The sequence below is a fragment of the Trachurus japonicus genome, chromosome 3, assembly GCF_045865225.1.
Source record: "Trachurus japonicus isolate A0001 chromosome 3, Traja_1.0".
NCBI classification, from domain to species: Eukaryota; Metazoa; Chordata; class Actinopteri; order Carangiformes; family Carangidae; genus Trachurus; species Trachurus japonicus.
The window spans coordinates 6,884,623-6,900,054 of NC_140909.1; the positions used below are offsets into that span (position 1 = coordinate 6,884,623).

At 39.9% G+C, this 15,432-nt stretch overlaps 2 protein-coding genes across 3 annotated transcripts in view; one reads left to right on the top strand and one right to left on the bottom strand.

Moving 5' to 3' along the window:
- The first annotated feature begins 436 nt into the window (after positions 1-436).
- Positions 437-15,432, top strand: part of cenpq (centromere protein Q) — a 33,195-nt gene continuing 18,199 nt past the window's right edge. Inside the window, exons 1-8 of one of the 2 annotated variants that reach the window (XM_085773082.1) lie at positions 437-741; positions 2,535-2,592; positions 2,711-2,828; positions 3,221-3,289; positions 3,640-3,769; positions 4,000-4,119; positions 4,596-4,670; positions 5,057-5,155. In XM_085773082.1, coding sequence (XP_085629208.1) covers positions 637-741; positions 2,535-2,592; positions 2,711-2,828; positions 3,221-3,289; positions 3,640-3,769; positions 4,000-4,119; positions 4,596-4,670; positions 5,057-5,155 — 774 coding nt within the window. In that variant the 5' untranslated portion in view covers positions 437-636. Of the gene's footprint in view, positions 742-2,534; positions 2,593-2,710; positions 2,829-3,220; positions 3,290-3,639; positions 3,770-3,999; positions 4,120-4,595; positions 4,671-5,056; positions 5,254-15,432 lie in introns of those variants that run through there. The other variant, XM_085773081.1, reaches the window with a different exon arrangement.
- Positions 5,961-9,527, bottom strand: LOC146989492 (prostaglandin D2 receptor 2). Its single transcript, XM_085806114.1, has 2 exons — positions 9,375-9,527; positions 5,961-8,129 (listed from the first exon to the last, which is right to left on the bottom strand). The coding sequence occupies exons 1-2, from the start codon at positions 9,501-9,503 to the stop codon at positions 7,182-7,184; spliced, it is 1,077 nt and encodes a 358-aa protein (XP_085662240.1). The 5' UTR covers positions 9,504-9,527; the 3' UTR covers positions 5,961-7,181.

The window sequence follows — 15,432 nt, forward strand, 5'->3', positions numbered from 1 at the left end:
TACAGAAAGATGGAAAAAAAAAAAAAAAAAAATCCTATCACAGAATATGTTTTTAACAGTCACTTTTGGCTCAGTTAAACAAGTACCATAGATATACTGTATCTATGAACATGTGAACAAGTACTACAGCCAAATTACCCATCTATTATTTGCCCTGTTCCAGTTCTCGCAGGCAGGGTTTTCGCCTTGCTACAGTCAAAACTACAATATCTAGAAGAGCTGCATTTAATTTCAGCCTACAGTGTGCAGCATTCACTTGTGGTGTACCCATGTGTGATACACCAATAGTTTTGTAACACATCGGTAACGTGATTTAAGGCCAATATTTGAACAGGGGGGAGGAACTACTGCCTGCCAGGATCAGCTCAGGGGAAATAGTTCAACAGCTTCCACGCATGCGCAGTAGTAACTGTTCGAAAACGACAGCGCGAAAAAGGAGCTCGGTCACCAACAACAACAACTAGGCTAGTTTGTCAACTATCTATGTACTTTGTGACTTTATGTGCACGACGTTTGTGTTTTAACTTTACACAAGTATAGGTGTTCATTTACACAACGAGAGTCCCAGTTTGTTGTTGCTTTACTTCCGCTATTTCATTAACGTTAGCGTAGCCAGACGTTGAAGACGCTGAAGTTATGAAACCAGTACGGGGCTCCAGCCGGGCGGCATCGAAAGCACCGAAGGCGAAAAATAAGAAAAAACCCGACAAGACGACGAAACCACAAGAAACAGAGAATGAGGTAAGATTAGGTTTAATCTTAACGCCATACATGTGACGTCTGTGTCGTCCTGTCTTTACTTGAAACGTGTAGGTGGGGGCGAGACTGGGGCTGGTTGAGTCACCGCTTGTTGCTAGGAAACCATAAGTGTCCTAAACTAGGTTATTATGACTTTTGCAGACTTGGATTTTTTTGTTTTTGTTTTGAGGTATTGTGGGAGATAATCTTTGAATTATTTTGTTACATGTATTAAAGTGATATAATGTATAGAGTATAGTTTTTAACAATATATTTGTTTTGTTTTTTGTATGTTATTATCTTGAGTCTGGTGTAATTTAGAGGATTTATATCCTGTATCAGATGTATTTCATTAAATAAGAAAAATTGAACACATATTTAGGAGGAAGGCATCATTTCATTTCATGGAGGCTGTGAAGGTACCACATGAGTAAAGTGATTAGACATTTATGTCCAAAAACCCCCAACATTTTTCACTCTCGAAAGTGAATTTAGTCTATCATAAGTTTCATGAGTCATGTTTAGACCAAAAGAGATAATTATAAATTTGTTTAATAAATCAGTTGTGGTTGTAAACCTAGCATTAAAGTGCACCATTTTAGCAGTGGGGACTAATGAAGTCAATATGGTAGCTGTGGTGGGGTAATTGAGCCACTTAATTAGTGTGTTTTGGCTGTATATGTCCTAATTATTAAATCAAGATTCAGAATTTTTATGATTACAATAAGTAAGTACAACGTCTGTTGAATGTTTGAGGGATCCCTCCACAGTTGCTCACCTTGAGGTTTTTCTATTTTTTTCCCTGTTAAAAGTGGGTCAAATTGTTTTCTTGGGAGTTTTTCCTCAGTCGATGTGAGAGTCTAAGGGCAGAGGATGATGTAATGATGCTAAAACTGTTTGTAAAAATGGGTTACCGGTATACAAATAAAATTGCCTTGCCAAAGTTCCTGAGAAGAGGTAAAGCTGTTTATGGTGAGCCGAGCTTTACTTTCAAAGAGAAAGATGAAGGATTCTTCCCAAGATGCAATGTAATCGCAAAACTCCCCAAACGTCACTGAGTTGGTGGCTCAGCAAGGAGGTCCCAGCAGTTTGTATTGTTTTTCCCTGCAACCTGGACTGGTGGAGTATTGAGTAAAGGGGAAGGTGGGAGATGGATGAAAGGAAAGGAGGGGGGTGGCTCAACTTACCCCGCTCCTACGCTCAACCCACCCCACACACGTGGAAAAACATGTTTACACTCATTCTGTTTGTTTGTAGGGATGCACAACATCCTGAATAGGGCTGGGTATGAAAAAAATCAATTACGATTCATATCAATCTTCATTTGAAAGGTCCGATATGAATTCATAAAATCCTTAGATCGATATCTTAATGTAAGCCATTGATCTGTTGCACTGTTTACTAGTGGGTCATGTTAAATAAATGTGCATTATTAATGTAACTGCTTTTTTGGTCAATTTAATGTGAACATGAATATTTTTATTAATACACCAGGTTAGAGATGTCCGTATTGTACAATTTGCAAAATTAGTTTTGTGAAAATCTTTTTCATATCCAAGCAAAATGGTATTAATTAAAACTGAAATATCTATAAATGAATCAATATTGAATCGAATTGGGACCTTGTGAATCGGAATCAAATCAATGCAGTAAATCAGTAGTGATACCCAGCTCTAATCCTGAAATACATGCAGATATATAAGTTAGCAACAAAACTATAATTGCCTTGATGTAGTGATCCCGAATATAAAAAGTGGCTCAACTTACCCCAGTCTCCCCTGATGTCTTCACTTTAGGACATGGAGGTCAGTGACAGTGACGTCGTCCAACCAAAACCGGCACAGAAGAGGAAAGGTAAGAGCAGCAGCTTTGAACTGGGTGAACAGTAAAATATGAGATGATGTCGGGAAAAGGGTGGAGCACACTGTCAGTGTCTACGAACCAAACCAAATACTGTTTGTGTCCTGAACAGCTGCAAGGTCACCCTCAGTGTCAACAAAAGCCAAAAAAGCCAAAGGACAGGAAAACTGGGTGCTGATGCCGCGGTCCTCCATCAGTGCTCTGGAAAACCTAATGGACTTATCACTACTGTAAGTTTCACAACTTGTATTCCATGTTACACTCTGGTTTCTAGTTTTAAAAGTGTAATTTTCTTGTTATGATATGTATGTCATGACCTACCAAGTGATACAGTATGCAAAAATGTGGATGAAATACACATTTCATTGTTTTTTGATATGAAAACATATGAAATGGACCATTATTTAAATGTTAGTTCAGTATTATGTTTTTATTTCAGCAGAAAATACCATGCCATGGTCAAACATTGAATAGAGACTGGCTAAGTAATACAAAGTTTAGCTCAAAACTCACTGTAATGAATATTTAGCAACAGTTCCGACAGTTCCCTGACTTGAACTTAATCATTGAGAATCTGTTGGAAGCTCTTTTGTTTTGAACTTTTGTTTTCCTGTGTTAACAGAGCAACTCTTCCTTTGACACGGACAGAGAAGAAGGAGAGCCAGGAACATCTGAACATAATAAAAAACAGGTGAGCATCAAGTCAGATATTAAAACATAGTCATTAACATAAACTATTCACAAGAGTTAGCAGAAAGAAATGGCGATGTACCCAACAATAACTGAATGTTTACTTATTAGTAAATGTAGTATTACCAATGTATTGCCTCAGAAAGGTAGTATAGCAGCTGGCTTGAAAACTGTTCTGTGCATTGTTTTCCTTTGTATTTCCTTTCAATCATTGGTTTCAGATGGCATCATTTTGTACAATGATGACTTGATAAATCATCATATAATGTTGAATTGAGTAAAAATTAATTTCTACTATTGATTTGAAATATTATTGTTCTTGTTCTCTCATTTACTTCTCAATCTTTTCAGGTTCCTTGCTCAGTGTGCACAGCTCAAAGTTCCAGTGCAGAAACAAAAAGATGTGAAGCTTTCATCCCATCGCCACCAGGAGGAGTCCAAGAAATCTGTGGTTGGAGAGAAGACACTGGGAACACTGGAGGTGAAAAACACTGTAGTCTGAGGCGGGAGCTACAATCAGAGTGTGATGATTTCAAAATGGAATTTATTTGATTAGTTGTACTTTGTGGTTAGTACTGGAACAATTATTTAATAATCATACATACTATAGAAGATGTGTGTCAACAGATATAGATTCTATATAATCCACGTAAGGAAATAATGTCTGTAGCATTTGTGTGTTACAATTGGTTTGGTTGTGCGGTTTTTCAGGAAGACTTGAGGGCAGTGGTCCGAGCTCTTGAGAATGCAGAGGAGGAGACGACCTCTTTACAACACACATGCCGCTCACTGAGGGATCAGGTGGAGGAAGAGGAAGAGAAAGCTAAAGAGGTGCAAAACTCTCGCACAAGCATATAGAAACAAAAGCATGCACATCAAGCAAATATTATGCTGTGTTTTTGAATATGTTCAAAAGAGGAATATTCTGTTGTAAAAATGCACAAAGGCTAATTCTGTCTTTTAGATTTTACTTGATTAAATGGGCCATGCCATTAACATAGACATAAGAATTGAGGTGACCCAGAAACAGAAGTGTTAGATTGTGGTTCTCCGATACACAGATATCAGCCAGTTGTACGTGTCCTGTTGAATAGCATGGTGAAATGTGACTGTTTTGACAAAATTGTTTGTTTGCTTGCCTGTTGTCGACGGCGAGTATAAAATATGTCTGTTTTCTGTCAGAAAAACGAGACTTAAATCACATGAAACCAGAGATTTACACAATTATACCATTTATCTCAACAATTAGGTTAAGACATTGAATGCTACATATGAATTATCTCTCTTCCTGTTTTTTTTTCATACAGCGTTTAAAGATAGCTGAACATGCAGTTCTAAACCTTCCAGCTTACCCTCCACCGAAAGATGAATTGATATTAGAGGTGAGTGAAAGGGCGTCACACCTCTGCAGTATGTCTGATGTATTTGTCATGTTTCGCAATTTTACTATTTAACACGTCCACATTGTTCTTCTTTTTGTGAATAAGTTGTGAAAACTATTGGTTGGTTCTTCCTTTTCACTGTAACAGGAAAGTCTAAACATGTTCCCTGTGTTGCAACGTCTCTGTACTGCTGCAATAGAAAAAATGAAATCTGTCTGGTGCAAGGCACAGAGAGAGACTGCGGTATTACATAGGCTGATCTTCTACAGGTCAAATATTTGTTTTAGTTTTAGTTTCAGACAACATTTTGCAAGTTGCTATGCATTTACCTGAAACACGTGAAACTATACAGTGGCGCTGATGGTTTTTTTTTCTTTCTTTCTCAGAATTGGATGAGAAAATTGATAACAGACAGTGACTCAGAGGCCACTGCCCAGAAACTGGGAGAAGTTCTGCAAAAATCAGAGGCCATCCATGATGCGCAGGTGCTACTGCTACATGCACACAAACATGCTGATCAGCTGCTTTACGCTAACTTCACCTAGATCAATATCTCCTTGCACAAGCCTGCAACTTTTTTTTTTTTGAAAAAAGGGGAAATTCACTGTTCAAAAGGGTGTACATACATTCATGGGAGTTTTGCTGTATAGGGAACTAGTACATGGTCACAGTGACATGGTTTTACTTTTGCTTTTGTGGGGCATTTGCAGTAAGAATATATAACTTAAAAACAGTCAAACAGTGGTAATATTAATGCTAAACAGGGCAACCGTGTGAATTGTTGGCAAAAGCAAAGAAATATCATGTAAGAAGGTAAGAAAAAACAAAACAAATGTCTGCTATGTTTTTGAAACTCAGTGAATTGGCACCCACACTCTGCAACATGTTGCACCTTGTCCCCTCTCTGTATTTCTGCTCTCAGTTTAAAAAAAAACATCATTCAGTTGATTGTGAACATTAAAGATTGAACTGATGGTCACACCATGGATGCGGTTTGCGGTGGAAAGAAACTCCCAGTATCGAATCTCAATCATAATTTAAGCCTATACACAGTACACCAAAACAGTATAAAGACACATTGTATTTGTAAATAAAGACTGATTGTGGTTAATTCAAGTTCTGCATTCTATAGAAAAGTGTAGACAATGATCAGATGTAATTAAAAGATTAGAATCTGATTTAGCTAAATTGACTTTTGTTTATTGTTGTTTTATTGTGGACAGAAAATAAATGTAAAGTGCTACGATTTATTACAGTTCAATCCCTATAAATACAAAGTAAATGAACAGAAATGCCATCTTTGCATAAATCAGGTACAGTTATATGCTGTACATTCATAACACGATAATGATCCTGCTACCTACAGACACACAGGATATTCAATATGTATGTTATTCTATATGTGCAAGTAAGCAACAGATAATAGCTGTTTTAACATGGAAATCCCATAGTGGTTGGAGAACAGTTTCCCATGTCAGCATATGCCTGAAGCATTGATCACTGGTTCGGCTCCCGATTGCTTGTCTCTCTCTATGCTGTCTGTCTAATAAAGGCATAAAATACCACTAAAATATCTTTAAAAAAAACAAAAGTCCCATGCATGAATGAACAGATGATCAGTTTCTGGTTCAATGATGGAGTATCAGTTCCTGGGATCGTACTGACACAGTCCACACAGGTTAATGCTCTCACTCACATGACAGCGGTGACTCTGGGGTCCACGAGCTGCGACACTGATATGTGTGGACTTTGTGTGGGTCTGTTGTTTACAAAGAAGGTGTTTCCATCCTCCCCTGTAAAAGATGATTCATGATTTAAGCTCCATGCCGATTATGACAGTTCTTTTCAGCGTGTCGCAACAAAGCGGCATTTCTAGAGTCTTCAGTCATCAAGTTTTTTTACTGACTATGTACTTTTTGTTCTTCCTTGACTGTAGAGAAACACAGCCTCCTTCACAGCTTGATGAGATGTGCACAGGTTGTGGTTTTCACACTTTTGACAAGACATGGGGGTTGAGCTATATTTCTCAGCCAGGTCCTTTGAATGGGTCCAAGCCTTTGAGTTAATTAATCATTTGCATGCCAACGAGCCCCGTCAGAGGGGAACTGGTGTTTGTTATCTAGTGACTTGGCAGAAGTGGGTGCAGTCAAACTATGATTCAACTTTGATCACATTTAGTTATAGTCAGATCACCCCACATGATTACATCTCTACATGTTGAGATGAGATCCACATAATTCTCTATTTGCTGTGACTCTTGGTCTTGGACATAAAATTGGAAAATACTGGCCGACAACACATGCTTAAACCTGCCTCTCTAACCCCAGCTCATTGTTTAAGGTGAGTGGGTGGTGGTGGTGATGGTTTAGCCGTGAGCAATTTGTGCAAATAGAGGAATCGTGGTCAAATCAACCAGTTAAAGTATTTGACATGTTCAACTCTCAAAGATGTAAAGCATTCACGTTTTAGATATAAAAAAGTATTTAAAATGTAAAGATTCAGACTTCTCGGCTACATCTGCGAGTTCTTGAGTGACTTCCTGCGGATGGACTCCACGGAGTCGTCGTTGAAAAGTCGTTCAATGGTGGAGACAACCGAAGCCCTGATCGCCCGGCCTAAGCCTCGGGCGGCAAACACATACAGCACAGGGTTAATAGCACTCTTGATGTACACCAGGTACAGAGAGATGTATGCGCCATATAATGCATGTGTATGCAGCTTGCTCCAATCAGAGCGTCCCATGGCCAAGACACGAAGGAACCGACAAACAAAATAGGGCACCCAGCAGGTGAGGAAGAGGAGCATGGTGAAGAAGAGCACGTGGTACATCCTGGTCATCCTGCGGGCGTTTAAAGGGTTGGAGGAGGAGGTGGGTGTTGGAGGCACTGCCTGATGAATCGTGAGTATGACAGCTATGTTACTTCCCAGGAACACCAGCAGGGGTAAGATGAAACCTGCTATGGTCTCAGTGAGAAACAGCCCCATGTTAAACTTCCCGCTCTCCAAGCACTGGAATTTCCCACCGCTCTCCATCAGGACAGCGCTGTGGAAGTAAGGGGCAGACAGGATTATCGCCACCAGCCATAAGATGCCACAGGCCAGAGGAACAGCCCAGGCGGGCCGGCGCAGTCGAGCCCACACGGGCCTCAGGAGACACAGGCATCGCTCCAGCGCCACGGCGCACAGGAGGAAGGCGGAGGCGTACAACCCCAGGCCTCGCAGGAAGATGATGAGGGAACAGAAGCCGTGGCCGAACGGCCAGCTGTAGTCGTAGGCGAGGTAGCCCAACATGAGCGGCGTGCGCAGGATCAACACCAGGTCGGCCAGAGCCAGGTTCAGGACGTAGATGCGGAAGCTGCTGGCGGCGCGCGTTTCCTCGCCGCTGCCTCTGCGCACCAGGTGGCGATTGCTCCGCATTCCCAGCGCCCAGACCACCAGCCCGTTCAGAGGTATGCCCACCTGGAGGAACCATGACAACCAGCCAGACATTCAATCAGATTACAGGTTTTTACGCAGAATATGCATATTTGCTTTAACACAACAGCAAACAGAATTTATTTAGTTTAGTTTAGTTTAATAGTTTAATAAGGGACAATGTGCAATTACATTAATCATTTAAAGGAAAAAAATGAAAAGATGGTTGCATCAGATTTAGCTCCCAGCTAATTTCCATCTGTACTCCCTACACATAACATAAAAGTAATAAAATACACAGAATACAAGCTATTATACAAAGATGAGGCATAAACAGACACAGTTAGACAATGGACAACATTTAGACAATGATTTAGGCAGCTAGTTCATTGTAAACATTAAAAACACCAACATGTTTCGGCCGTGCTCTGTGGTCTTCGTCATGGTTAAAGGAGCTGTATGTAAGAAATATAGGCTATGGCAATTGCCTCACCCAGTATGTCATCAGAGACTAAGGAAACATGTTAATGTGAACTGACAACAGTACAGCCAGAATATTTGCATTTAGAAATGTTATTTGCAGCACACAAATCATGTTTATGTTTTGGCCTGTTGCTCCACCCACTGCTCTGCTCAATCTCCCAATCACAAAGTCGGTTGCATTTCAGCATCCAGGTCGCTAGTTACCACTGAGCTGCAGCTACAAGCATTGTGGATTATGTCTGATGTTACTAAAATTGAAAGACCTCACTATGATGCGCTACAGTATTCATTTATGTATTTAAAAAAGGACTTTGCATTAATAACATAATAAATGCACCGGAGTTAGGATTGTTGCATTGTTTGAGTTTGACTGCAGCAGCAGTTTTGGCCATATACATATCGCTCCTTTACATAATGCATATTTGCTTTTCTTGCAGAGCTGAAAGAGGATACCAGTCTGAAATATGAAAATATTTAGGCTTAGTTTTGCATAAAGGAATCCTATTTTCCAAAGAAATTGCTGTCCTCCCAAAACTGTATTTTAAAAGGTGAGCCACAACAGGCTATATACCAAAATAAGATAATCCTTTATCCTTTATTCATCCTACAGTGGGGAAATTTACAATGCAAATGCAGTTTATCTTAAATTTGACAAGAATTTACATAAGTTCAGTCTTCCAGTGCCCCTGAATCTCATAGCTGACAGGTCATTCCCAACTATTACTTGATATTACACGCCCTTGATGTTTGCAGCCCTACATAAAGCGGTAGTGTTAATGATGTGGAAACATATAAAAGAGTTCTCACCAAGAAGATGATCAATGTGGCTGCAATCTGGATGCCCCTGATCGCCTCATACTGCACAGAGCTGTTGGAGCTGTTGGAGCTCGTTAGACCTGCACGGCCAGGAGACTGTGTGGCGTTCAATAGAGCCATTGAGGAGCTGTCAAGGTGAAGATGAGTTGAAGCACAGCCAATGTTGATTCAATGTAACATACTTTTCATATTTCTTCAAGTTCTCTTTTGAAATTTCTCAAGAAATATGCACGATTGCATGTGGAGTATTGTTCTCAGCACAGATGTGGTGTCGACATCCTTTACCAATGAGACTTCCTTCCTTGTTGGATTTCATGTCTGATAAAATCATGTTTCAACCTTAGAAATACATCATTCACTGAATGTCAAGTAGATTGTCCCTCCATGGTTAGCGACTGGAAGGACCGGTTTTGTCTTCTGGAAAAGGAGTTGAGCTACTCACAAGGTTAAAATATACATTGACATACATACAATCGAAATGTCAGGTAGCAGTAATTATCAGCAATGATTAAATGGAAAGGAATTTGGGACAGATTTTTTTTCTTGCAATCCCTGCAGCCCCAGGGCCCTACCTGAAAAAACATCTAGACCGGACCTGTTTGTATGTCGCAGGAATGAGAGGAGCATGCATGCAAACGCTCCTGCGCTGAAGAACAACACACCTTCACACAATAGCAACGCTAACGAAGGATGAGGTTACTGATAAAAAATCTTGGCTCCGTGATAAACAGCTCATGAATGTCAGATTTCTAGATTCATTAGTAACACAGTAAGACATTAAGACAGAAACAGGCTGAACAGAAACAGAATCTGTGTCTTGGTAATTTAAAGAATTTGCTTCTTACCTGCTTTATTTGCCTTGTGCAGTGGAGAAACAGCAGGAGATAAAGAAAGAAGGTGCGCCTACTGACTGTTATAAGAGCAGTCTCTCTCTCTCTCTCTCTCTCTCTCTCTGTGGTTGCAACACTCCTTCCTATGAAATATGAAAGCACTACACAACTTTCGAACATATCTTTTTTAGCCGTGAGAAGCATTATCCTCTGTGTACAACCACTTGGATTAGCTGCTCTGTGTAATTGAAATGAACTTACACATTAGATGTATAAAATGTAATACAAATTTATATGGTTTTTTTAAGACCATGCATAAGATTTGTTAAAATGTACATATTGTATAATGTTTTACATCATTTGAAATTACATTTGAATGTTTTTTTTTATTTAACAAAAGTAAGACTGAATGCCCTGAAAATGTCAAATGGAGTCACCACGAAAGAATAATAAATATTAGATATTCTTATCTACCTAAAGTGGATTTAAATACTTTCTTCGAATTTTTTGAATTTTAATGCATTTTAGCAACACTGGGCAGGACCTATCCTAAAAATGCAGCTTTTCATCTAAATAATGTGTGAAAAATATTTTTACATTTGTCAAGAAACATAGTGTTGCATTGTAAAAGTGCATTACATTTATTCCACATTTGAGTCCAGATTTATTGTCCTGTATATAGTCAGGTTTCTATGAAAAAAATCTGGTTACACCACTTGACATTGAATTGCTTCATGTCATTGACCCATATACAACAGATAAGCAGTGTTGATTGTAATTTAGTGCAAAATAAAATGTAAGGTGCAGTGCGTAAAAACGTAAGTGACCAGAGTTTTAGCAGTTTTTTTTTTTTGTCATTTAATTTTTTGTCAATTTCTTATGTCAAACATTATCTTATCATTATCATTAGATTTCAAGTCCAGTCTTGTTACCGATCACCACTCCCAGGTACACTGCCCGTCTATAAAAAAAAGTCACCACTTGGATTTAACAAAGCTAGTAGGTAAGAGTCTCCATTGGATATTTACTGAATGGATGATTATGTTTAAGCTGGTAACAACTTATTTAACCCTAACTGATGCAGTCTCATTTATTAAACAACCATGTCGGAAGACACATCTTGTGGTTGTGGAAAATATTTTAATATGTTTCAGAGCGGTTAGATTATTGGTATGCAGCATCAAGCAAATGAAACATCTAAGGAGATTGCTGAGACTATTAAAATTGGGTTAAGGGGGCGGTGTTTAGCTCAGTTGGTAGAGCAGCCGCCCCATGTGTTGAGGCTACACTCCTCACTGCAGGCGGCCACGGTTCAAATTCTGCATCAAGCGGCCCTTTCCTATGTAATAATAATGGTTTACATTTATATAGCGCTTTTCTATTGTTAGTAACCCAATACCCTGCATGTCATTCCCCCCTCTCTGCCTCCCCATTTCCTGTCCATCTCTTGACTGTGCTTTCCATTAAAGCAGAAGTAATGGGGGTAATGGGGTAATGGGATCAGTAGAATGAAGGATTTGTACATAGATGGTTTATTTCCTACATTTGATCAGTTATGTAAAAGATTTAACCTACCACCGTCTCACTTTTTTGCTTATCTTCAGATCCGGAGTTACATCCAGTCCAATACAGTTACATTCCCAAATATTCCCAAACCTATGCAATTGAATGTACTTTTTTCTGTTGATCCCACGACGAGAGGAGTGATATCCTTTATTTACAACCAATTAGCTGCATATGCAGAGATCACCCTAGACCATATAAAAAATGCTTGGGAGAAAGACTTGGGTTTAGAACTGTCAAAAGACCAATGGAAGAATGCACAGAGTAATGTCCACACCTCCTCCATATGTGCTAGACATGGCCTTATACAGTTAAAGGTTTTGCATAGAGCTCATCTCTCTAAAGTTAAAATTTGTAAAATGTACCCAGATTCAGATCCACTTTGTGACCGATGCAAGATCCACCCAGCCACACTGGCACATATGTTTTGGTCGTGCCCAAAGTTGTCACAGTATTGGACTTCTATATTCAAGACTCTATCAGACTGCTTTGGGCATGTACTTGATCCTGACCCGGTATTGGCCATTTTTGGGGTTGCAGGGGAGAACAGCCCCCTGAGGGGGTCTAATAAAGTTGTGGCTAGGTTCACAACACTATTGGCCCGCAGACTCATTCTGCTCAACTGGAAACAGGCAAACCCACCATCTCACATAATGTGGAGGAGAGACGCCATGCAACACCTAGCGTTGGAAAAACTGAGATTTACTCTGCGGGGCTCTGAAGAGAGCTTCCACAGGACTTGGCGATCCTTCATAGAGGTGGTGGCTGGGTAGGCTACACTCCCCTCCTCTTATTCTTTTTTTTTTTTTTTCTCCTCAACTATTTTCTATCATGTAAACTGTACGGCTGTAGTAGTTTTCTATTTATCTTTTTTCACAAATGATTGAATGACTCTTAGTAACTGAAAGATGTATAGGTAATCTGTGGTAACCTTATAAATTGTTTTTTTTTATAATTTTTAATGTTTTTTTGATGTTTGGCTTTTTTTTTTTGTTGTTTTGTTTTTTTTGTTTTGTTTTTTGTATTTTTATGTCTATTATGTCTGTCTGCGTGCTGTTTAACCTATTTTATTTCCCCCATTTTTGTAGTTTGTTATATGAGTGTTTTTTGTGGGATAAAATAAAATAAAATATATATAAAGCAGAAGTAAGCGATCCGGTCGTTTTGGCTAACTTCCTGTCAGCCGATGGAGTTAGCAGTCCCCGCCCTCGTCCCTACGTCACCACATGCACGCGCGTCGTCCTCAGTCTATGCAACTGCCCCCTTGGCGTGCACACACAGAGAGGACTGCCCCTTTATGCCGTTCTCTCCTCATTGGATAAAGGTTGTAGGATACAAGGAAAGTTTCTCCTCGGCTTACAGCAGAGCAGAGTGACTGACAGACCCGTGTTTCAGACCAAACACTCTATATAAGTGATTGCTGTCGGAAGATATAACTATTTAAGACTTATATTAACACAAATATTCTGCTTACTTCTGCTTTAAGAAAGGCGAAAAAACTGGAAGGATAGTGGGGAACCATAATCTTCTAGGAAGAACTGTGGTCCAATGTGGCCACAGAGTTCATATCTCTCTAAAAATGAATGCAACTCTGGACAGAAAAAAAATGTTTTGACATTGCAGAAGCTTATTGAACTTATTATTGAGCTTCAGGTGATTCTTTTCTGACCAGTTGTCTACCAGTGGCCATGAACTCCTGGAGTCATCAGAAAACTTCTGCAGGTGACATGACTCATCACAGTTGTACTGAAACTCAGTGGTGTATAAGGTGCAGAGGAAGGGAGAAAGCCCAGTTCCCTGTGGAGCTACATCACTCACCTCCTCTAACTGGTTCCTCATACTTTTTCCTCGAAGCCTTAAAGGTTCAGTGTGTAATAATTGGCAAGGTTTATTGGCAAAATCTGAATATACGTGAATATATAAGTGTATAATCACTATAAAATAAAATTTGGTTGGTTTTCATAGTCTTATAATTATTCTTATATACATTTAGCAAGGGTCTTGCTTTAGAGAGTGTCGCCATCTTGCGCCACCATGTTTGTACGGCAGCCCGAACGGAAAATCCAGCCAGCCAGAGGGTACGTTTCGCGAGTTTTGCATTCATGAATAAACAACGATGAAGAAAGAGGAAACGGTAGACTTATCGTAAAATGGTTTAGATCTTCACCTCATCGCTCCATGCTCCTGAAATACTCCCAGTCGTCCCAGTCGTGGTAAACAAGTTGTTTTGTCCTCTCTTTGCCGACGGGAGGGAGGGGTGAGCGCTGCAAACTAGAATCTGAACGCTGGCTATCACAGGGTTTACCCCCATATTATACGCTGGACCTTTAAAAGTTTATGAATTGGTTATATTTTGCCGCAATTAGATTGTAGATAACGTGACATGTGACAGGAAATAAGCTGAGTGTGATGCCAACAGATGGTGTTTTATTTTTAATTGTCGCCATCAGTTCAAATGTGACCCCTGCACCCACAGCGATACAGGCGTCTCCACATGAAGTGACGGGTGGGTGTGAATATACCGGCAAGCTTCAGGACGCCCTTGTCTCTTTCCAGTGTAAACTGGAAATATGTTTACGCAGGATGTGGTAATCTAATCAGTATTTATCTGGTAATCTTACACATGTTGATAAAGACGTGTGTGGGCAGTGACATAACACGTTTTAAATCTCAGTTTATATGATTTTAATTTAATGATTTAAGTAATGCATTGAAGAATAGCCATAGCCGCCCGTGTGTCAAAATGTACAAGATGAACCTGCGGGTGGTGAAGTTCTGGTGCTCGAACCCTCTGAAGTGAAGTAAAACACATGGCTTTCCTCAGCTTCCTCTTTTTTTTTTTCAACATATTTCTTCTTCCATAATTTGAACACTGTCAATCACTGTGTGCATAAACAAACCAAAGTTTCTGGGTAATTGTTGTCATTTCTCCACGTAGCCTATCTGTCTGAGGTGTGGAGTTGCCACTTCCAGCGCATTACATGTCGCTGAGGTTGTCTAATGCGCTTGCACTGGTCAGCACAGACACTGGCTTCAACCACACTTGAGCTGTTTTGACATCACGGCATTAAGATGGGCACACAGCTGTGGTTTCTTCTGCAAGTTCCAGTTTAGCTGGACACACTCCAAACCACTTTTTTTTTTTTCACAAACCGTGTTTTAAATCAGTGTTGGTGAGCATTTCCTCTTGGCTAAGACAGTCTGTCCACCGGGGCCGGGTCACAGTAACGGGTTTTCTTCTAGTGCATGTTGTTCTATGGCACATAACAATAACAAAGAAGATGATGTTGTTTTCAGGTTTGGGGCTACGTGGCCCGTGTGGTCCGAGCCAACAGACAGGCGACTACTGTTGCTCAAAGTGGTGAAGAAGTTCATGCTGGTTCTGATAGAAAGATGTCAAAACACACAGTGCATCACAGTTTGTTGTGTATTTGGAAGCAAAAGAGACCAACACAATTAGACAGTTGGTTATAATGTTATTCCCGATCGGTGTACTGTAGTCCACCTGTTCCGATCTCAATGAGGCTCTCCTGTTCAGATCTTGCGTGGTGCCTGGTTGTGTCACGTTTCGCACTGTGTTGTCTAAAAGAGGTTGTTTGCACACAAAACGTCCATGCAGTTTTACCAGCTGTTCAACGTCTTTATCATGGCCTCAA